We start from the raw sequence: 24,885 nt of genomic DNA, 5'->3' as shown, positions 1-24,885 counted from the left end.
GGAGTTAAGAAAAGGATGGAGAGAACCAGAGAGATTTTAGATGCAAACTCTATAGCAGCATTTCTTAAAGTGTGGTCCAGGGCCAGTCTGCGTGGGAATCATCTGGAGTGACTCCTGAGCACCTCCTCTGACTTACTGAATTAGAATCGTGGGGGAGCGAGGCTGGGGCATCTCCATTTTCAACAAGTCCTCTGGTAACATAAGAATTTGGGGCATCACCATTCTATGGACTTAGCACCTGATTCAATACAGACGGAAAAGGACAAGAAGTTCTCAAAGATGACACTAAGGAATCAAACCAGAGTTTATGAAAAAATGGTTGGGTCAGTAACAGGCCTAGAAAAGCCAAAGGGAGAAGATAGTTTGGATGAGACTGTGATGGCTTCAGTATGAAACCAGTCAAATTGGGACACATACATGGCAACATTCAACAGAAGTTTTGAAGTTAGGGGAGAGATTTGTAAAACATATTGCGAGAGATGAGTGTCATGGGAATGCATGATATTTGTTAGATTTTAAAAAGTTAAATCTGGGAGATGCAGAAGACGGTGGGAGTAAGAAAAAACAGACGATAGGGTGTAAGTGAGGTTTCCACAATGAAGGCAGCCCTAAAATCGCTTCCAAACCCCAGGGCAGTGGCCTAACTTCCAGCAGTGTGGCCTACAAGGTTATACCAAGTGTTGGGCTGGAGTTATGTTGGGTGAAACTAGTCCCTTACAATCTTACATGCTGAGGTGTGTATCTGTGCGTGTTTTGGGGAAGGGAGGAGACAAGGAATGAGAAGCAAAGTGGGCTAGGAAAATCCTCTGTTGCTCAAGGAGTTCTTCCTCTGGGTTTATCCCAACCAGGTATTTCTTATCAATAACAGCTATCCTTTCATCTCTAAGGCAAAGAGAATCCAATGAAAATGAGAATCACTAGCTAATATTGGAAAGGAAAGGGAAGTAGAGGAGAGTATTATTGGCTGGATTGTGTTTCTCCCCCAAATTCACGTGTTGAAGTCTTAACCTCTAGTACTTTAGAATGTGATTATATCTGGAGACGAAATCTTTATCTTTGAGGTATTGCTCACTTGGTCCAAATTATACTGGTTGAGAACCAAAAAGTAATATCCTCAGCTGAGTTTTAACGTTGTCAAGAATCAGACTTTCCAACAATCAAGAGGTTAGGGATGTGGTAATATGAAAAATAAATTTTAAAGGACCTCTAAAGGGAAATGCTGTTCATGAGTACCAGTTGAAATCTGTAAAATCATGGTTTCAGAAATCAGAGGAAGACACATGATAAAATTAGGTATACTTCTTATGTGAGATTAAAGAATTGAACTTGCTATGTCCACAGGCTGAATTTAAATACATTCAAAAAAAGTTTGCATTAATTTTTGGATGATTGATTAAACACACACTAAAGAAAATTAAGGCTTTGGGGGAGATAGTCCCCAATCTTGCATGGAGAGGACAATGATGATAGCATATTCCATGATGCTGTCTTTGGAACTTAATGTTAGACTGGAGAAACATTCGGCAATTTTTAGGTCTTCAAATTCCCAGAGATGACTAATGTGGATAGTTGGAGAAGCTGATGAAATATTGGATTTAGTCTGTGACAGGTGAAGACATACCTATCATACAGGCTTCCGCTGCAAAGAACTGTCAGATAGGTACCTAAATATAATTTTCTCAGCCTTTCTTGATGAGAGTCTTGAGTACATATTTGGAAGAGGTTATGAGGAGGGAAGTGATAAATGCAGAATGCTGTAGTTGATTAATGAAGCATAAAATTGGAAAGAGATATTAACTTGTCAAGAAGGTGTAAATGAAAAGACAAAAGGATAGACTGCAAGAACAGCCATGGTGTGTGTATCAGGGCAAGGGGAGCAGTTGGTAGGTGACAAAGGTCACAGGTCAGGAGGATGATAAACCTCCACCTTGATGGAGCTGGTGTTCACAGAGGCACTACCAAGTTCTGAGGTACATCTCTTCCAGTGTGTGTGAACACAAGGCTTCAAATGAGCAGGAGAGGTACTGGAGAAGAAATTCATTTGGTGGCTACCATATGGAATTCAAAACAGGAGAAAGGTAACAAGTTCAAGGACAAATGCAAAGCAAGGTTAGAATGAGAAAGGCGGGAAGAGGGCAACAAATATGGATTGAGGGTCTACTAGAAAGCAAGCAGAAACTTCTAATACAGCTATTTTGATGCCTCTATTTACTCAAGCTTTTTAGTCTGGTTGCCTCAGACTTCTTGGTCAAAATGCTTGTTAACCATTTACAAAATAAAGAATTAACATGTATAGTTTATTTTATTTTATTTTTGAGACAAGGTCTGGTTCTGTTGCCCAAGATAGAGTTCAGTGGTGTCATAATAACTCACTGCAACTTCAAACCCCTGGCTCAAGCCATCCTCCTGCCTCAGCCTCCAGAGTAGCTGGGACTATAGGTGTGCACTACCACACCTGGCTAATTTTAAAATCTTTTGTAGAAATGTCTCACTATGTTTCTCAGGTTGATCTCAAACTCCTGGCCTCAGGCAATCCTCTTGCCTTGGCCTCCCAAAGTGCTGGGATTACAGGTGCCTGACCCAATATGCATAATTTATGTATTTGACTCTCACCTATAATGGAAGACTTCCATTTTCTACTTTATTAATTTCTATAACATTTGAGTTTTTATAAGTATATGTTACTTGTATAACAAGACAAAACTAGGCTGGGTACAGAGGCTCACACCTATAATCCTAGCACTCTGGGAGGACAAGGTGGAAGGATTGCTTGAGGTTAGGAGTTTGAGACCAGCCTGAGCAAGAGAAAAACCCCATCTCTACAAAGAAAAAAAGAAAAGAAAAGAAAGAAAAATTAGCCAGGCATGGTGGCGTGCACCTGTGGTCCCAGCTACTTGGGAGGCTGAGGCAGGAGGATCACTTCAGCCCAGGAGTTTGAGGGTGCAGTGAGCTATGATGGTGCCACTGTACTCTAGCTGGTGCAATAGAGTGAGACTCTGCTCCCACCCCCCCAAAAAGACAAAACTAGAAAAATTCTATTAGAACAGGGTTAGCTTTCATGTATATGCCGCCTGTACCCCAAAACAATCCTTATGAAGGGGTGTATGCATGCTAAATAAAATGTAGCAATAATAGTCATGGAAATAATGATATATAATAAAAGTATATTACTGACCATATATCATACTCACAGTAAAGTCACATCATATATCTTCCTTAAAGGTTAGCTTTAAAAACCTAACCCTTCACCCCAAATAAAAATTATATAAAAGAAGTATGGCTCCACTGTTCCCCACACAACCACAAACAAATCTATGAAGATGTATTAAGATTCAGAGGCTTAGACAACTGTTGTGAGCAGGAAGCCATGTGTAACTCCCTAGCCTGCCCTGTTCACACATTAACTGCCATGTGAGATGTATTTAATGCCCACTAGTTTTGAGCCTGGGGCCTTGTGAAGCATATGTAGTTCACACATCTCTTTACCTTGGGAGCTGCCTGAACTATTTTTCAAGTTGCATATAAGTTACACACAGAAAACAATAAAAAATATCAAATTTTTCATTAAATTAGAAAGGATCATTTTGTTTTCGAAGTTTTTATTCTATTTCATAATAAAACACTGTGGCCCCAAGGATATTTCTTTTTCCTAGTGTGGCAGTCAATGTGTTAACCACTAGTGATTTGATTATTATCTTGAAGGCCACATGATTTAAATTCCCCAAATCTGCCTATGGATTTTTCTTGTAAGGGTTCATTTAGTCTAGCTCAACGGTTCTCAAATTTCATATACATAATTACCATATGGGGTGGCACACACAAAACATATATCCTATACTTCATGGGTGATTCTCAGAGATAATTTTATTTGTGTTTAATTTTTGTCTTACATGCTGATTTTACAATCACCTTTTTTTTGTGTGTATGATATAAGATTTGGTTCTACTTGAAAGAACTGTCAGAAACATAATTGAAGATTCCCTGTGCCATCTGAAGAAAAGAATTAGAAGGGATATTGTGGTCCAAATATCTTCTCCACCTTCCAAAACTAACATATAATAAATATTTAATTGGCATTTAGCCTGACAGGAATCCTACAAAAGGTAAGTATTCATCTTTTTTTTTTTTTTTTTTGAGACACAGTCTTGCTTTGTTGCCCAGGCTAGAGTGAGTGCCATGATGTTAGCCTCGCTCACAGCAACCTCAAACTCCTGGGCTTAAGCGATCCTCCTGCCTCAGCCTCCCGAGTAGCTGGGACTACAGGCATGCGCCACCATGCCCAGCTAATTTTTTTCTATATATATATATTTTAGTTGGCCAGATAATTTCTTTCTATTTTTAGTAGAGACGGGGTCTCGCTCTTGCTCAGGCTGGTCTCAAACTCCTGACCTCGAGCTATCCACCCGCCTCGGCCTCCCTGAGTGCTAGGATTACAGGCGTGAGCCACCGCGCCCGGCCGGTAAATATTTATCTTTTATATTTTCTAATGGGAGATGGAGCTCTGTTATCAAGCAGTCAGGTCTTTTTATTAATAAAAACAAATGAGTATGGCCATTATCATTTTCAGAGAGAAATTAGAGAATTTGAGATGTAATCAATTTAGGAGTCAAGACTTTATGGCCCTTTAAGAGATGAGTGAGGAGGAAATGGCTAAATGAGTGAGATAAATGGGTAAGTGAGGATGGTCTGCCAGGTGCATTCCTAGCCTCAGAGTGAGAGAGAGAAGGTGATAAAATGGGATGGGTTAGGAGCCCAGGTGAGACTCAAGAATGAGGTGAAATCAGGGTCCCCAGGTCGGTTGTGCAGGTTGTGACCTGCACAAGGCAGAACAGGGGGCAGGATCTGAAAGCCTGGCCTTCTGTCCCTTTGTGTGGAGACTGAGTCTGAGGGGTGGAGGGTTAAACAGGGGCTTCCTTTTCCCCATATGCTCAAAGGCAATATATAGGCCAGTGGGGACCCGGGACCTTCACGCATTAAACTTCATTCAAGTTTCAGGGTTAGTTATTTAGACAAAGTATCTTAGTTTCAAATCACTGTGAAGTAGATAATATTTTAAATGCTAATTCATATTCCCCACCCCCCAAATGCCTCCTTTTCTGTTCCCGTTGGAGAGGGGTGGGTAGCATTCAAGCAGATACTTAGTTCTCTAAGATTTCCATAATAAAGGGAAGAGATGGAACTGGGCAGGAAACCAAAGGTGACTATGAATTATTATGGCTTTTGGTTTTACAAAAAGTCCAAGCATTTAGGAGAGGGAGATTTGCAGGTAAACACAAAATGCCTTGGTAAACAAAGGGAAGCAGGAGATTTCCTTGGGCTCTAGCAAGAGGTGAGAGGGACAAGAGAGAGAGAGAGAGAGTTGGGACAGATGAGGACTACAGAATAAAAAATAATATGAAATGAAGAAACAAATTTACCTGAAGATAAATTCTGAGACTTACATGTACTACCACTGCCTTTAAGTGAATATATCACAATGGCTGTATCAGAATCATCGTTCTTGCCTACCACTTACTAGGCACTGTGCAAAGCACATTCACACCTCTTCTCTTCTGCAATCTCCACAAAGCACTGCAAGGCAGATGTTATTATCATCCCATTTTACAGCTGAAACATCATGGCTCAAGGACACTGCTGGTAAGTAAAGAGCAGGGATGCAAACCTAGGTCTGTTTTTCTTCCTGTACTATATACAAGCTATCAGTGACATACACCTAAACACAGGGACAAAGGCAATAACACTGGGGTTCTCAGAAGGTAAAAAAAAAAATAAAAAAAAGAGCTCAGTCCGCTACAACATTGGGTCTGTCTCATTGCTGCAAGTGGAGTATAGAAATAATACTGATGCCCAGAGGAAAAGCCCACTCATCACTAGACCAAAAGGAAAGAACTCTTAAGCAAAGAATGGAAGTTCTTAGGTCTGAAGAGAAGGCGACAGCAATCTGTCACCACAATAGACTACAGAGACTTCTCTTCAGAAATGTCAGCGTTGAATGTGTTTTCTATATTCAGTGGTATGTGTAGATTTAAAAAATCGCCGATGGGCATGTATATATTTTAGCCAGCCTATATAATTTCCCCTCATCTAATGCACCTGGGAAGTTCTACTAAGCCTAAACTATTCCTGTGCCTATCTACATGCCATTAGGCTAGAAGATACAAGCTTATACACATATACACGCGCACACATACACATACATAATCAATTCCAAGATTTCCTCCCAACTTTGAGCAGAAACCAGACACACTTTAGCATTTCTTTTCTTTTTTTTTTTTTTGAGACAGAGTGTCACTCTGTTGCCCGGACTAGAGTGCCATGGTGTCAGCCTAGCTCACAGCAACCTCAAACTCCTGGGCTCAAGCAATCCTTCTGCCTCAGCCTCCCAAGTAGGTGGGACTACAGGCATGTGCCACCATGCCCGGCTAATTTTTTCTATATATTTTTAGCTGTCCATATAATTTCTTTCTATTTTTAGTAGAGACAGGGTCTCACTCTTGCTCAGGGTGGTGTCGAACTCCCGAGCTCAAATGATCTGCCCGCCTCAGCCTCCCAGAGTGCTAGGATTACAGGCGTGAGCCACTGTGCCCAGCCCTAGCATTTATTTTCAAAAGCTAATTTTTCCAAAGACCATGGCCTGATTTAAGTATTTCTGTTTGAGGCTTTGGGTATATGGTATGCTCCAATTCACAGGCCCAGGTTACCTGGTTAGGATCAGGATCAACTTCATCCCAGTTGTGAGTGATGTGGCCTTGGTCAATGGATTCAAAGGGCTTGTGAGAAACTGAAGGTAGAATCCTATACAGCCAGCTATGGGGAAACAAGAGCACACAAGATACACAAGCCTTAGAGTAATGTTCCCAGTGTTACCCAGCCTGGCTCAGGTAGTACCATCAGGAAGATATGCAAGTCAACAACGATCTGTGGGCTTTAATGTGAGAAGCAATGACATAGGATCACTTTTTAATAGCCATCTGCTGCTCAGAGCCCTGGCCTCTTCTCACCTTTTCACTCCACCCATCACACTTGAGATGGACTCTGGTTATTGGTTATTCCCTTGCTGCCAAAAAATGAAGAATTGTCTTTCCCAACAACTACAAAGGAAGGGAGAGTACCTTGAGGCATACCTGTGCAGGAAATCCATAGAAAACATTAGCTTATCCACATCATAGGATGCTAATCCTTGCTCTGGAGGGACTATGAATCCTACATGGACTGAGAGAATATTAGTGGTATCTTTGGTATTTTTTTGAAATAGAAATCAAATTTCTCTCTTAAAATTATAAAAACAATACATGTCAATGCTAAAAATAATTCATGTAATTACAAAAGTCCTGAAAGGTAAATGGCTCCTTCTCCAATTTCAACCAAGGTAATCCTCAGAGGCATCAGAGCTTAATGATTTTCTTATACATTCTTTCAGATATCTCCAACCCATATATAAGTAAAATTGCCAAATCACTGTATCACTTTACTCTCATAATAATAATGTGTGAGAGTGCCTTATCACCTACATCTTCACAAATCTGGGGTATTACAAATAATTTTAGTCTTATAGATGAAAAATAGTATCTCATTTTATTTTTTATTTCCTTTATTGTAAGGTTGAGAATCTGTTCATTTGCTTATTGGCCCTTTGTAAGTTTTCTATGAAGTACTTGTACAAGTACTTTACTGTTTTCTATTGGGGTTTATTCATCTTTTTGGAATTAATTTGTAAGGGGTTTTGAAGATTAATTCTTCTATAGTCCAGCAAGAGTATGTGTCCAGGTTTTATTATAGCACATTTTATAGCTTTGTTTTTCTTTTTTAAGTTTTACTATCTGTGCACATCAAGGCCTGAGCCAAAAATCTTTCTGCCAGGACCAGATCTCAGGCGTCAGGAAGAGAAGACGACTCTGATGAGAAATTCCGAAAGACACCAGGAAGGGAACCCTCCAGAAGTTGAGAGGGACACCAAAACTCACTGAGAGGGACCCATGTCCTTTCAGACAGGGTATAGAAGGAAGAGAAACCTTACTTCTGACCATGGAAGACCAGACCTGCATTAATAGGCTCTGGTCCTTTGAGCCCAAGGACAGTCTACCTCAGGGGATGGAGTTGGCCTGGCCCAACACTGAGCCATCTGGGGAATAAATCAGCTAGATTTATTCTGTTTCCATTTGATTCCTCTAGCGCTTGATGTGACCTCAAACCTTGAACTTACTAAGCCTCTCCAGCTCCTAGTCATTTATGGGGTTGAGAGCATGTGTGCATTATTTTAGAACCAGCTGTGCAATCCTGGACAAGTTATTAAACTTCCCGGATTCTATATTCTTCATCCTTACCCTGTAGGATTGTTGTGAGAAGAGTTCGTGTACCTAAAATGCCTGGCACATGGTAGGTGCTCACCCATTAGATATTTATTGAATTGTCTTTCTTCCTTTAATCATCTGGGTTTTTATCATGGTCCACATTTTCCACATTCTCTGTCCTGATTCTTGCCTTCTGAGGACCCAAGGGAACAGCTAACTAATCTGATAAAAATTAATCCCTAATTGAATCTCTAATAGTTTTGTGGTGGCCCTGCACTCTGTGTTTTAAATGAGTAGCAAGTAAGAATTTAAGGCTGGCCCACCTATGGATGGGGCTGGGCCCATCTTCCCCCTGGAGATTTTGAGCATTTTCACAAAATTCTGTGGATACCTTTGGAGAGTTCTAAACAGATGGGTGAGCCATACCGAGTGTCCCTTATTTTTTAGCTGAGTTTCTAAAACTCCCCAGGCAGCACTACATTGCCCTGGACAGAGACTTAATTCTGATTCAGGGAACAATGCCAGCTTCTTAATGAAATGCCAACAGCTCCTTTTCAGCCTCCTGGAACAGAGCTCAGCTCCTGCTGGCTGAAGATATTGCTGAATAATGGGGGCAGGCAGCAGAATCCGGAGACCAGGTGGCCTGTTAGGGAATGGGCCATAAAGTCAAGAACATAGTCATGGAGGCCAGTTTGTCATAAATTAAAGTGGACAGGAATTGTCTGTGTGCTTACCTGACCCTGTCTATTTGGGCTTGCAGGGAGAGAGATGATTGAATAGCAATAAAATTAACCCCTGATTTTTGGCATGTATGGAAAACTTTATCTTTTCCTCCATCCTTCATGTGCATATCTATTGAGAGAAAAGCAATACTGATACTGACATTGTAACATAGCACCTGCCATATGTCATGTTCAGCTCTCTGACAACCTCCTAGGGATACCTTGGAATTGAGGCAGAAATTCTGCTATGGTGGCAATAATTAATGATGATGATTATAATAATAACTAATATTAATTGGGCACTAACTAACCATGTGCCTGGCAATGTTCTAAGCACTTTATACAGATCCTTTCCTTTCATCTTAACCACAACTATGAGATAGGTACTATAATTATTTCTATTTTACAAATGAAGAACTAGAGGTTCTGAGAAGGTAGATGATTTGCCCAAGGCCACACAGCTGGAAAAGAAGGATTAGGATTTAAACTCAGGGGCCTGACTCCAGAGTAGGCATGATTAACCACTAAGGCAAATAATCTTTATTATTTGTGTGGTCCATTATACTTTCATAGCCAGTATTGCATTTGTTTCTCAGGAGGACCCTGTGGAGATAAACTCAGGCCCTCCTGCTAAGCAGTACAAGACCACCTGCCCTCTTCCCCAAATCTCCAATGTCATCACCATCCCTCTTCAGAAATGCCTTAGCTTGAAATCCCTGCAATTATATACTATTTATTTAAATCACAACACTTACTGCCTCCTGAAGCCACAACACCTACTACATCCAACCTGCCCCATAGGAGTTAATCAAGGGAGCGAGTTTATTGACCTGGCTTGTAGGATTAGTGCTAACATGGAACATGACATACTGTGTAAATGAATATGCTGGTTTCCAGCAAAGGCAAATTCCAGAGCTAAAACTTTATTAATTCAAACCACAAGGGGATATAATACATGACCTTTCAACTACCCATGTTTGGATTAGCTAACATTTTCATGCAAAGGACATAACGCTGCTAGTCAGTTGAGGAAGATCTTGCTCCGAATCTTCCATAATTGTGACTTTTCATTATAAAACAAAACAAAACAGGCAAACCAAAAACCCAAACTCAATGGACAATCTTTAGAGGAAGGGCAGACTGTTAGGAACATTTCCTTCTGAGTACAGGTGAGAATTTGTAAATGGACCTGGTCATGTGTTTTCCAGGCTTTGTGCAGCTGTTTCCTCATCTTCTTCCACCAGCCACTTGACTCTACCTGGGGATGAGGCCCATCCTCCCTTGGCTATGACCTAGAGCACAGCCTATCAGAAGCAGAATCTTGGGAAGCTCTGGGAGGCTGTGGCTCAGAGATAGGAGGCAGCACAAAGTCCTGGTCAGAGCTCCTGGTCAGAGCTACCAGCTCCCTCCCCACAGGTCAGAATTCATCTAATCCTTGTACCTTCTCTTATTGGTGCTCCGTGGACAAGTGAAAGCCGATCCTGAGAGCTGTTCAGCATAAAGATTGTAGGGGCAGACCTGAGGATTATTCTGAAACAAAGAATAATCATTCCAATCCAGAAAGCATCTCACCTTCCCACCGACCAACTCAGTAGGGGAGCCCTGCCCTTGATGGGGATGCTCTGGGCTACTGCACATGACCACTTCCCACCCGCACATACTCCTTGTAATAACTTTTTAATGTGACTTTTCTCCTGATTATACAATATATGCTTATTGTAGAAAATTTATAAAATATATGATATCACCCATTATCATAACATGTTGGTGTTTTCCTTCCATTCTTCTCCTCTGAAATCCCATGATACATGTAATCCTATAACAATCAGGCCTTTTTTTTCTTTTTTTCTTTTTTTTAAGGAAACACTGTATCATGAGCATTTTTTATGCCATGAAATGCTCTTCAAGAAATTTTAAGAAAATTTCTGTTTGCCGTATTTTTGCTATTGTGACCACCACTAGTGTGAACATCTTTGTGCATATATTTTTAAAGTACCTTATTATTTTATCATCATTGTCATATCTTATGCTGTTTAAGGAAACTATGAGGAAGTTCCCTTAATCCTGGACTTTGAGGATCCTCCTGGAAGTCCTAGTTAATCTAATTTGGGTTGGATGCTTTGCCATAGGTAACTACCAATCCAATTTTAACCTTTGTATTGTCATTGCTCCATATCCCTGTGGCCCTCATGACTCGTGAAGCTCCTAGACAGTTCCCAGGCTAGATTAGAAGAGCCTAGGTGGGTGGAGGCACTGTGGCCTGAAGGCTAGCCACCCAGGCATAGGATTCAGAGCTCTCCAATCATTGTACTCACTCTTACCTGTCCTTCTGGCAGGGAACCTGGGCAGCGAGGGTCCTCTGAAGCACATTCATTCCCAAATCCAGAAATGTACTGCATGTGACAAAGACACAAATGCCACCATTAATTGGATTTAAAGAGCATTTCATAACACTGGCATTCTACAAAGGTAAGAATTTCTATATAGACATATGTTTGTGTATAAAGTTTCATATATAATGTCTTTGCTGTATCTTCACGTGTGAACCATTTAGGAAAGACAATATGCTTTCTGTGAATTTTAAAGACTTCCAATTAATCACAAGAAGAATACTAGATGTTGCATAGACTTTTCACCCTTAGCTATACTTGACTGATTTGTGGGCTTGTTTTTAATCATCCCAACCTAAGAGCAGGTTCTTTAATTTTGCTTCCTTCTGGGATTCCTGACAGGGGATATAGTGCAGGCATCACCTCAACTCCAGATTGAGTATCTTGCTGAGGGGCCAAGTTTGCAACCTCCCTGAGCTTGGGGCTCTATATCCCTTCCATACTCTGGAAAAAAGAAAAAGGCAACTGGGAAGAAGTGTATGGATCCACCCTGACAGCAAAACCCTCAAGAGAAAGCTCTCCTAACTCCCCTTGCTATAGGCAAAACCCTACATTGCCTCGCTCTTCTATGGAGCACATATATGTGTTGATTGATTGATATTTGTGTGACTATATGAAAATGAAGTTTGATGATACCGGTGGCTTTCAGAAGTGCCAGCCCAGAATCTTTTCACCATGGCACAATGGAGACTACTCTGATTGCCACCTCTTAACTTTATATCCAGAGTAAAAAAGTTAAGGGGTTTCTCAACAAGGTAAATTATGGGGAACTGCTGAAACTTACTCTCGTAATGCTTAACACAGCTGAGTTCTTGTTCACTGTCTGGATTCTTCGCTAGCCTATAAATTCCATGATGGCTGGGACTATGGCAGTCTTGGCTCATAGAAAGTATTCGATAGATATCTGTTAATTGATTTAGTTTTTCACTTAAAGCCACTTCTAATGTGGGTGTTATGTATGCTGCTCTAAGTGGGGTTAGCACCCCCTGTGGTCTAACTTAAATACCAATTGATTTCAGCCCAGCATAATGAGACTGCAGTCTTGCTCAGTGAGTGAAATGCCACCATCTGAGCACATCTCCTTAAAAGATATAAGAAGGATGGGTGTGGGTGGAGGGGAGGCCCTCCAGAGTTCTCGGAGGCATGGAGATGTAACATGCCTGGGTGTGTGAGCGATGATCAGGCCAACAGCTCTATATTTGGAAGAAATATCAAATGTGAAATGTTATGACCTAGAAAGCAATGGAAGTGAAATTATTCTTTTTGCCTTTAGTCACAATTTTTGTATATTTGAAAATTTGTCATCATAAAAAACAGCAACTTATATACAGATTTGTTAGCAGCAGCATGCAGTTTGGAATGACATCTTTGAGGAAATAGCAGAGACCATCCAGCATTCTGATTCTCCACTGAATGCAATTTTCTTCTCTCAAAATGAACCTCATGCTCATCATCTACAGGATTGAATTTGAGCTGCTGAGAATTGGTAATAAACCCAAATTATCCTCAATTCTGTGAAATGGAATTTTAGACCAGCCTGTGGCTGAAGCCACTGAGTATTACAGTGCCTTCACTTTGTTCCTCTGCAGCATTGTTTCTCTCTGCAAGAGAGGAAGGAAGGTTGAGTGCAGCTGAGGTTTCTGGCTGGCATGGGTGGATTTACTTATTAACCTTCCCTGTTCTTTGTAACTGCTGGCCTCTGAACAGAGTCCAGGGTTATATGCGTGTTTGGAACAGGGAAAAAGAGAGTTGGTGTATGTGATTCTGAAGCAGTTGATTCAGACTCTGCTTTAAAAAATAGAAAAAAAAAAAGTAGAAAGTACAGCTGGTAGTTTGGAAGGGAGCCACCCAAGCACCCAGAGGTGTGAGTTCTGAATCCATTTCTCAATCTTAGCTGCAGTGCATTGGCTAAAGAGAGGGGTGGAAACTGCTGAGTCATGATCAAATCAGTTAGCTTTTCTAACCCTCCAAGAGAAAAATTACACATGAGTTTATTAGAGCTTTAAAATGCCATGTCCCTCAATGCCAAAGGCATCTGAATTGAAGAAGCAGCATTCTGCAGCTGCTTTCTCCAGGCTTTGAGCTCAAGGACAGAATCTGAACTCCGCTTTTATCAGCTGTGAAAATCCAAGCTTTTGATTCCAGCTGGTTCAATGACTATGTAAATATATGTCTTATACAAAAATAAAATTAAAAACTCTAACATTAAGCAAGTATGTTTGTATATTTTCTTCAGTTCAGATTTCTGAATAATTTGATCCCACATAAAAATATGACTTCATTTCTTTCCAGGAGAATTATATGCATACTTTCTAAATGAAAGAATAAATTACTCAGCTCCATGTGACTTCAGTACCATCAGTTCTTTGGCAGCTTAAGGGTATACAGCTTTTTAATTCTCACCTGGTCCCCAGGATATGATTTACTTGTCAGAGTAGTTTTATGAGGTGCTTTCCCCTGACTCCGATTCTAGGTAACACCTGATGGGACGAGCAGATGGTGCACCTCACTTCCTTTTACTGGGCATGAAGGAAAGAGGAAAGTCAGGGTAGAGATGGAAACTCCTGCTGCCTTTTTTTCCTGTAAAATAAAGTCCAGTATTTCCAGTTCATCTTGATGGAAACATAGACTAGAGATCGTTAGGGGAATCTGAAGATTATTGCGGTAGGCTGAATAATGGCCTTGAAAGATATCTATGTCTTAATCCCTGGAACCTGTGAGTATTATCTTATGTAGCAAAAGAGGCTTTTGATGATGTGATTAAGTTAAGGATGTTGGGATGAGGGAATATCCTGATTACTTGGGTTTACCCTAAATGTAATCAGAAGTGTCCTTATAAGAGGGAGACAGAGAGAAATTGGACTACAAAAGAGGAAAAGGTTATGTGATGACAGAAACAGAGATTCAAATTGTGCACTTTGAAGATGGAGGAAGGGGCCACGAGCCAAGGGATGCAGGCAACCTTTAAAAGCTGGAGAAGGCAGGAAGCACATTTCCCCTAGAGTTTCCAGAAGGAACCAGCTACACTGACACCTTGGCTATAGCCCAGTGAAACTAATTTCAAACTTCTGACCTCCAGAACTGTAAAAGAATAAATTTGTTTTGTTTTAAGCTAATAAATTCATAGCAATTTATTACAGCAGCAACAGGAAATTAATTATGTAAACAAGTGGGTTATGTCTCTGACTAATCATTGGAATCTCTCTGGAAGCTTGTTAAATACAGACCCAGAGCCATCAAATCAAATTTGGTGGCGGGCTCAAAAGTGTGCCTGTTAAATAAGCTCTTCATTTTAGAAACAAGAAAACCAACGCTTGGAGAAGTGAAGCAACTTCCTAAAAAATATAGGGTATATTCCATTTTAAATTTAATTTTATCTTTTGAATTTTCTTCAAAAGCTGTGCTTTTGTATAAATATGATTTCATTTGAGGATTTGTGTTGACATATCCATTAAAATAAAGAAATAAAAGATGAGAAACATTTTTAAAAATTATGTAATGTTTATTGATTAGAATGAGTATGATGCAATCTGGCTTTCTGTGTTTGAATTCCTGACCTCTGGAGCTAACCTTTCCTAGTGGAGATTAGACAGCAGGCTGGGAAGAATGCCTTTGAAATTTAGAACAAAGACCTGCATGCAATTTACATTAGCATGCTGGTGCTGTGCATAATAAGTTGCTTAAACATTACAGCAGGATAGGATTTTAGATATAATTTATTTATAAATGGTAAGGATGTTTCTAACCCCCACTGAACTTCCTCATATGATTTTCATGAGAAAACAAAGTTTCTATGTACTCTCCCTCTTCTAAGACTTCAACTACTACTATTGGCATGATGACCCCCCATATCTATTCCCCTACCCTGCCCACTCCCCTAAGATCTAGATACATACAGCCAACCACCTTCTGGGTATCTCCATTTAGCTGTCCCTCCAGCAACTCAAATTTGGTTGAAACACTCTTGGATCCTGGAATATGCAAGGCTTTCTGCATGTGCTGTGCCTTTGCACTCACTGTTGCTCTGGCCCCCGTCCTTCTTCACTTAGCCAATTACTACTTCTCTCTTTAGACTCAGCTTAGAAACAGCTTTCTGTTGGAAGTTTCTCTTGACTTTACCTAGCCCAGACTCAGTTCCTCTCCTATATTAGTCTGCAGCATCATGCACTAGCACATAATATTTGCTGAATGAAAGCATAAGAGTTAACTCTCAGGCATAAAGATAAAGAAACAAACTCTTGTACTCTGGTATTGAGTGTTTTCAGGATCCCTATCAATTAGGGAGATGTTTGGTTCTTCAAATTCAGCATCAGGGCATAATGGGGATTAGGGCAAGGCTCAAACCCTGCATTCTGGGTAGAAGCCTGGGGGAAGGTCTGGCCCACCTGGCTTGAGCCAAGGTTCTGGGCAGTTCTATTCAGGTGCACATGCATGTGTTGGGCACTGATGCAAGCCTGGGCTGGGCACTAGGCACAGTTTTAGACACTGAGGTTACATTCTTTTTCCCTGACCTTAAGACTCCAGGCTAGTAGGAGCCACTAAAGCTCCTTTTTGAGACTGGGCTTTGGATTCAGAAAAACCCAGGTTCTAATATCCAGTCCCTATTAGCTATCGGCAGTGACCTTGAGCAAGTCACTTAGTCTGAGCTTTACCTTCCTAACTGGTCATATAGAACAAGAATGTCTATGTCCCAAATTTATTTTGAGGATTGCACCTAATAGCACATAAGACACACATACTTTTCAATTGAACATTAAATAAAAAGAAGGAATTATTTCCTAAAGGAGGTGTTACGGCTTCTGCTGGCCAAGGGCTGATTCTGAACCACAAAACAATAGGTTAAACATACCTAATTGGTCTGCTGGAAGCAGCAACAGGAAGATGTCAAGAAAGTAAGGAGTGGGAAAGAGACAGAGTGAGAAATGTGTGTGACCCTGGTGAAGGGGAGCCCTTAGGATGTCTACAGATTTCCAAGACAATATTTGAAATGAACAAAGGCAAGAGATGACCAATAAGAGCTTCATCTTTTTCCTTTATCACCATTCCCTTGTCCCTCAGCCCCAGCCATGCCCACAGACACCACAGTGCAGTTTCTGAACACAGGGCTTTAGACCAGGGCTTCTCCAAGTCTTTTCCAACCTTGATACCCTGGAGTTCTCAGAAGCTTCCACAAATTCTGGCTGAAGAAGTCACAGTGAACTTGCCAGATGGTTCCTTACCTTGAACTCAGCCATTTTCCTTCTGCTGCAGGTGTGTTGAGTTCAGGAAACCCAGGTCCAGAGAGAGTATGAAGCCAAAATACTTCTGTTTCTCCTTCAAACCACTCTCTAGATGGTTTTTGTTCTCACCGCTCCACTTTGCCTCACTGGTCAGCAGGTTGCTCAAACCAGCCCAAAGAGTTGCCTAACTGACACAAAGGGAGAAAGTCCAGCAAGCTTATTTCTTAACTGCTTACACATTTGCTCTTGGCTTTTACGCAGGTTGTTTCTAGATGTCTTTGCAGAGGCCTGGCTCCTCTTCACCTGAAGTAGAGACTGGCTAATTATTTGTTCCGGTTAAAATGAGGCTTCTAATAAAAGGTGGAGAATTTGAAGCTATCCGGGAAGGGAACTGTGGCAGTTAGTGTCAGGAAAGAACAGAGAAAAGTGCTCACTCTCCTGGAGAGCAGTGAGAAAACGACCCAGATGTTTATCAAACCCAGATACTTACACTCTGGGTAAGATGTTTACACATAGCTGCCTGAAGACAGAGACCCGACCTGATAGCTCTCTGCAGGTGCCTCCCAGGACTGAGCTTAGGTTCTTGGGCAAACCGTTCAGAGCCTGAAACATTTCGCTTAAAGCAAACTGAAGTGTTAACTATTGCTCCTCTCAATTTCTTAAAATACATTTAATGTTCTTACAAATTCTCTAAGAGTTTTTTTTCCTACTTCCTTTATCCCCCTAAAAACAGATTAAGGGATTATTTTCTGGTCACCTTCTCTATGACTTCCTTGTCCTTCATCTTGGTTACTCTCCTTAGTCACTGACAGGTAGCAACTTCATGGCTAGTGGCATGCAGGAAGGAAGAAGACATACACTGAGGGCCTGCTTGTGTCAGATTTTTCCATAGACATTATCTTATTTAATTTCACAAAAACATTCATGTACACTAGGCATCATCACAACCGAAGGACAACAGACCAGGAAGGAAATATAAATGACTAAAGTAGGCTAGGTGATTTTTCAAGATAAAATGAAGCTTCAATTTTTAAATGTTGGCAACTAGAACAAATAACAGAGAATAAAAAGAAAACCATGTGGCAAATTGCATAAAAAATGCCTCCCCCTGGAAAGTGCCCAAATTCCTCCTACCCTTGTGTGTATGCCCCTTTGGATGTGACTTTGCTGCTTCTCCCATCAAAAGATGGAGTCATTTTTTTTCACCTCCTTGAATTTTACCTTGGCTAGTAGCAAATGACACTAGCAAACATGAAACACAGGCTTAAAAAGTGCTTGTGCCTTAGGACTTGTCCATTTCTTGCAGCCTGAGATCACTATGCAAAGAAGCCAGGTTAGCCTCAGAGGTCCAGGTAACAGCAAGCCCTGCACTAACTGCCAGTTGGGTGAATTAGACAATCCAGATGACTACAGACCCATGTGTGATCCCAGGTGAGACCAGGAGAACCACTAGTTAAATCTGGCCTAAACTGCTGACCCACAGAATTGTGAGCCAATAGAATGGTGTATTTTACACTACTAAGTTTTAGTTAAGCAGTGATAGATAACTGATATAATCAAGCAGTCAAAATCCATGTGTGTAATTTTAAAATGGCTATGGGCTGCCAGTTTGAGACCCTCTGCTTTAAACAAATGGGTCTAAGCAACCTCCAGAGGTCCTCAGCCTCCAGCATATTGCAGTAGCAGCAGAATAATTTGCCTATGTATGAGGTGCTAGCACAGAGTGGGCCAAAGGGGACATGCTGATAGAAAGAAGAAACAGGTTAGTAGCAAACTGTGTGGACTGATGCCTGCAGACTAGGCAGCTGATAGGACATTTCAGCATGTCAGCATAGACAGATGACATTGTGGTATATGAACTTCTCTGGAATTTATATGCAACCTGGGAGGAAGGCGGTTGAAGACCCCAGCTTCACTGAGTCTAAGAAAGTGAGCTCTTGGATATCTGAGTTTATGAGTACCTTGGGTCTTGAATCTCCACTGATATTGGAAGGTGGCATTTTGAAAATGAATGGGAGCCAATAAAAGACAAAGGAAAAGTTTTACTGCTTTATTTTTCCATAAACTTTCTATGCTCTTTCCACTAAACTAGCTTTGAAGGAAGATTTAAGAGGTGTTTCAGTTCTTTCCTAAGGTGTGAGAGACTTCTGAAGGAGTAAGAAAGTGATAATAGATCCGCAACTGGATGAGAATTACTTTGAGTAGCCTGAAAATATTTAAAATTGAATAAATCTGTCCTCAAACTTTAGGGATTTCTCCTAAATGGGTTAATTTTATTTCCTTTCTTTTTCTGTTTTTGTAACAATGATTCACTACAAGTATTTGCTTTGTAACTACTATGTATCAGGCACTGTGCTGCACATACAAGGGGATATAAGGATAAATAAAACACTAGTACAGATGATTCTATGTCTAATGGTCTTCCATTTTAATTAATGTAATTATACATATGCTTACTTATTGAACAGTTTTTGAGAATCTTTACAACATAACGTGATAGGGAAGAGCCCACGGTGCTACGGAAGAGACTGGGGGCACCCAGCCCAGACCAGCAGGGCCAGGGAAGGCTTCCCAGAAGAGATTATCTGAGCCAAGCCACATAGAATAAGAGTTGGCTAGAAAGGGCACTGAGCAGAGGAACAGTGTGTGCAAAGACAGAAAAGTGGCAGTGCAGTCCATTCAATAAACAGTGCTTAAGGGTAATATGACTGAAACTGCAGCGTGGAGGGGTCTAGTCCGGGAAGGGTTCTGGGGAAGCAGGGGAAATAGAAGGAACCTCCTGGACAGGGTGATCAGCATTCAAAGACAGCCAGTAGAAGGAGTAGGTTGTGTGTAGGGGGAAGCCAAACACAAACTGGACCAGAGCAGGGTCACGATCCCAAAGCTGTGAGCAGGAAAAACAAAGTTGTGTAAAACCAGGCAGAGGAGGAGTCAGTGAACTAAAATGGGGAATGTATGAGGCAGAGAACCTGAAAGGCAGCAGAAATTGGAGATTCCTGGTGTCTGCCTCTCCCAGATAGGAGGTTTACTCTCTGCAGAAGCTCCAGAAGAAAAGATGCCAGAGAGCAGGAGTAGGACCCAAACTAAGTATAATCGTAGTGATAAAACCTCCAGCCTCCTTCTCCCACTAAATTCCCAGCATGCTATCCCCGAGTGTTTTATGCACCAGATAGGAGACTGGAAGATTATTCTCTACGACAGTGGCCTGTAAATACTATACATTTGCATAAGTAATTATTAAGCACAAGAAATACGATCTTTCTGGAAATGCTTCTTTTAATAAAGTAGATATCCTCCCTTTAATTCCTAGATCCAGGAATGATTATTATTTCTAAAATGAGACAGGATTCAGTATCATTTCATCCTGTTTTTTGATCTTACAGAAATAAGTGTTGAGAAAATTTGTTCACATAAATTAGTAGATATGAATGGAATGAATTTTGTTCCATCACTCATTTCTGAATTAAATATTAAAAATCACACAGTGATTTATCATTAAACATTATTTTTAATAATTTGTCAGTCAACAACTCAATTAGGTTCTTCTTTAATTGTGTTGAAAACAAATTGGAAACCTGATTTCAAAAGGCTTCATTACCCACCTACTGGAAGCATTCATTTTAATTAAATATTATACTTTTACTTAGAGGTGCTTTGCCAAACTCATTTACTCAGAAAGGGGCTGGGGAAATAAAAATGTGAATTTTATATGCCTTTCACTGTATGTTTTTGATAAAAATTTTGTTTGATATTTTGATAGACCAGACAGAAGTCTTGCCATGAAAGAACATGCCACAGCCTTGCATATTTCCTACCAAAACTCTTTGCTTTGCTTTCAGAAACTCTGCATTAAAAAAAAAGAATAATAATATAATAATAATTGTGGGGAATGGAATAAGCAAAGTCCTTAAATAAAAGAAATATTTAGAGTTGTCCTTGTGTGGGTATCCTGACCCTGAAGACATTTATACCCTGGGGTGATATATCAGAGTACTATTCCTTTTCCATAGTTGGAAATGGGTGATTATGGATTCTCTTAAAATTATCTGTGCTTATATACCTCTTAGAGGGCATACTTGTACCCATCCCAACTTGAAGACCACTGACACACACCAAGAAAGTGGAAAACGTTACATCCAGGTAGCTGGAAATTGTTACAGGGTAATGTGAAGCAGAGCATGGCAGGCCTACAGAGCAATCACTCCAGGATGGAGTTAGATAATAGAGGACTCCCGGACAGATATCCCCAAGAAGAAGATGGAATGGATGGATTACCTGATATACTTGATGGTATTGAGCAAGGCTTTACGATTTGGTTGGAGTTTAGAGGTTCTATTCTTCACCAGTACTTACTGCTGACCTTGGTAAAACTCAGTGGTTAGCTAGCTGAGAAAACAAACATGGTACAAAAGAAGGGGTGTGTATATGATGGCAAGGCACTGATGAGAAAGAGATATACCTAGAGGGAAGAAAGTGACAGTAATAAAAATGATAGCAGTATATCAAAGACAAACATTTCCTGTTTTGCCAGCAGAAGGTATGACAGTCACCGCGTGTTCACCTTAGCAGGTGTAGCCTTGAGAGTGGTTCAGTTCATTAAGGCGAGATCACGTGGAGGCAGCCAAACATGAACTTTGAAGAACTCTGCTATAATGGCACTCCTAAAGTACAGAGTCTACAATCTATAGTCTCTGCTTTTTGATGAATTTATTAGTCTGTTTCAAAGACTAGACCCTGATTAGCTGCATCAAAGTCACCTAGTTTTCCTGATTAAAAAATACAAAATCCTGGCTCTATCCTATACATATAGAATTGGGGACGGGGTGGGAGGGTGGCGGGGGAGAGATGAAATCCTGGAATCTGCATTTTAAGCAAGAACTTTAAGAGATTTTTATACACTTTTGAGTGTGAAAGGCATTGCTTTAAGTCCTTAAATGGAGATGCAGATTAATTGTAACTGGACGTCTGGTCCCTTTCCTACGTCATGGAGCAGTCCTACAGACTCCAGCTCCAGATATTTTGCATACATAGGGAAACATACTGTGGAATGTTTAAGGCCCAGGGCCAGATTTCCTGAACCCTTTCTCTCCTACCACAGTGATTTAGCTCAGTCCTGGGACTATGGAGAAATGAAATTTTAATTTCCTTCTCCTCCTTTCCCCAAAACAGTATCCTCCTTTGAATTTTAACAGATACTAAATCAATGCAGACATCCTGTTACACCTTCAAACTTCTTAAAATAGGATGCTATCTGTGCTTTTAAAAACTCAGTTAAGCCACCATCTATTAAATACCCACACAAGGTCCTACTTCTATGTTGGGTGCCATAGCACACACTATTGAAATGAAGACTGAAAACCTCTGATTATGGCAGCAGTTAGGAGCTCTCCATCTCAGTCTGATGGCCCGGCACATCAGTTCCATGAAGCCCATTTTCAGAATGGACAGAAAACCAAATAGTGTCAGGGCACTTGGATTATATCATGAATGCCTCAAGTTTGGGGAATTCTAAGAACCCAAGCTAAAGCTAATATGTATCAGTCCCTTTAGGAGCAGCTTTTCTTAGAGCATTATAAAGGGGAGAAGAGATTTCTTTTCTCACTCATTGCTATAGGTTCATGACTGAGGCACCTATAACAAAAGGCAGATGAGCAAGAGAAAAACATACAAATTCATTTAGTGTAAGTTTTATGTGACACGGGAGCCTTCAGAAATGAAGACCCGGGCTGGGCGAGGTGGCTCATGCCTGTAACCATAGCACTCTGGGAGGCCAAGGTGGGAGGATCGCTCACGGCCAGGAGTTTGAGACCAGCCTGAGCAAGAGCGAGACCCCGTCTCTACTAAAAATAGAAAGAAATTACCTGGACAACTAAAAATATATACAGAAAAAATTAGCTGGGCATGGTGGCACATGCCTGTAGTCCCAGCTACTTCAGAGGCTGAGGCAGAAGGATTGCTTGAGCCCAGGAGTTTGAGGTTGCTGTGAGCTAGTCTGACGCCATGGCACTCTAGCCCAGGCAACAGAGTGAGAATGTCTCAGAAAAAAAAAAAAAAAAAAGAAATGAAGACCCAAAGAAACAGGGAAACCTGTGTATTTTTATGAATACTCATGCAGAAGTATGATTGGAGGACAAAAGGATATGATCTAATGGTAATACACTGGGGGAAACTTAGCAAGGCCTGTTTGTTCAGATTCTTAGTGTCTCTGTGTCTTCAAGGATAAAGGGTACCTCTGGAATGACAGTTTTATGACCCACTTCAGGGAAAGGTCACCTAGGTTTTATGGCCTGCATTAGGGGAGAAGGGGTGAGGGGAAGGTGTGAGTGACCTTCTTGCTTTCGCTGTTTTCTCAAATACCAGGGTGTTATATTTTGGGGTAGTGTGTCCTGAACCCCATCAGCATTAAGGTGGAGAGACCAGCCCAAATCCTAAGTTGGATTCCAACTAAGGGTCCTACCCACCCAAGGAACAGATGAGTGGCCACATATATGCCTTAACATGTGGTCACCTCCACGATGGTGAAAATATTGATTAGAGTTCTAAATCATAACAGGAAAATGAAATCTTTCTCTGTTGCTACCAACTTGTCCCACCAAGAAGAAAATTAAGATTTAATTAACACTTTAAAAATATCTTGATACTTATACTTTGTATTACCTAAAAGCAATTTTTATGAGTAGTTCTCAGGAAGTGTTAGCAAAAATTAATGTTCAAAAACATTCTTTTGGAAGAACTCCAGCTAATAATATTCATTTGGGCAAAAAGCCTTATTTTGCTGCTACTAATATTTGCAACAAATTTATTTATTTTTTTAGAAAACTATAATTTAGGGAATCAAGCCTGGCAGCAAGAAGAAATGGAGTTGAGGAATACTGTTCATTTTTCTAGGTTAACCCTGGAGCAATCAGTGATGGGTTATTTTATTTTTTAATAAGGTAGAAAATAAAGAATTAGGATGATCTTTTTTTTTTTTTTAAATTAAGGGAAAGAAAGGAGAGGGAAGGAAGGGGTTTTGCTTTACTTTTTAAAGGAGAATATAAAGAGCTTTAGCTGGTTTAGGTCTTTGTGTAGCCTTTGGTTTCCACTTCCCAATTGCACATACTCTGCTCCAACATACTTGTGACAAATTCCACATACAGATCAAGATTTGCATAGCTCTCTATATCAAAAAGAAAGCAGGGCTAGGTCTTATCAGGGAGGAAGTAAAGAAAGTCTGGAGAATAGTCGAGCTGATGAAAACTGCTTTAAAAATTCTTTTCCAAATTCCCAAGACTGCCTTTCTAAAAGCACTCTCTAACATTATTTTAAAATCCTCTTTATCATACCATGATTCCCGAAGTACTTCCAAAATTTAATTAAAATGGAATAGGAAGTGACTTTGGTTTTTTCCCTAGCTTTAAATGAAGCTGAAACTGTGTATTTGTCATTATTATTTTTTAATATGGAAAAAAATCAGAAGTGTAGAGACCTGCAACAGAGCCAGAGAGAGAATTCGGGTGATAAGATGTTGAATGAATTAGTTTTTAGAAACCAGGTTTATATACTAAAAAAGAAGTTAGTATAGAGAGAGTTAAACAAGTAAAAAGATGGGTTAAAAAAAAGTAATGATGAACAATTATGCACACACACACACACACACACACACACACACACACACACCACCCCCAAAATGCAGCTTTGGAGTGATTATGAAATCCAAGGATCCCAGTTCATAATTCATGTAAATGTGTTGCTGTGGAACTTATTTTTACTTCTCTCCATAAATATATTGTTGACACAGAATAATATTCTTAGTTTTCTGACTATAGTTAACGGACATTTCAGGAGTTGACTTTTCCTTAAAAAAAAAAATGAACAGGCTATAAATCTCTTACTGCCCTTGTGCAGGTCTTAGATTTCACCATATCTATTTCTAAACAGAAAACAATGAGACTGCAGACAGCTGCAACGTAAAGAGTAAAGGAGCTGTCAATTTTTCACAGAATTCTTCCTTTCTGATGCTGCTGTTCTCCATGTATTATTAATCTGTATTTATATTTAACTCCAGCGATTAGTCCGCCTCTTCCAGCCACTGAGCCATTTGCAAAGGAGAGAAGAGGGAGACAAGGGTTGCTATTATTAGGCATCTCTGTGTGTGATGAAGGTGGAGACAATTAAATAACACCATTTTGCATCTTTGAAAATGACAGACATTGTTTGGGGTGGACAATTCAGAGCTGGTTAACATAACCTTTCCCCTCAAAAGAAGGTAAAACAATAGAGA

General features: G+C 40.4%; 1 protein-coding gene across 2 annotated transcripts in view; it reads right to left on the bottom strand.

Moving 5' to 3' along the window:
• Positions 1-17,023, bottom strand: part of HGD (homogentisate 1,2-dioxygenase) — a 42,182-nt gene extending 25,159 nt beyond the window's left edge. The window contains exons 1-4 of one of the 2 annotated variants that reach the window (XM_045540181.1): positions 16,623-17,023; positions 11,335-11,406; positions 10,455-10,543; positions 6,702-6,807 (exon numbers count right to left, since the gene is read on the bottom strand). In XM_045540181.1, coding sequence (XP_045396137.1) covers positions 6,702-6,807; positions 10,455-10,543; positions 11,335-11,406; positions 16,623-16,637 — 282 coding nt within the window. In that variant the 5' untranslated portion in view covers positions 16,638-17,023. The remainder of the gene's footprint in view (positions 1-6,701; positions 6,808-10,454; positions 10,544-11,334; positions 11,407-16,622) is intronic. The other variant, XM_045540182.1, reaches the window with a different exon arrangement.
• Positions 17,024-24,885: the final 7,862 nt, after the last annotated feature.

Source organism: Lemur catta, chromosome 1 (genome assembly GCF_020740605.2).
Source record: "Lemur catta isolate mLemCat1 chromosome 1, mLemCat1.pri, whole genome shotgun sequence".
Lineage (NCBI taxonomy): Eukaryota > Metazoa > Chordata > Mammalia > Primates > Lemuridae > Lemur > Lemur catta.
This window is presented reverse-complemented; position numbering and strand designations above follow the sequence as displayed.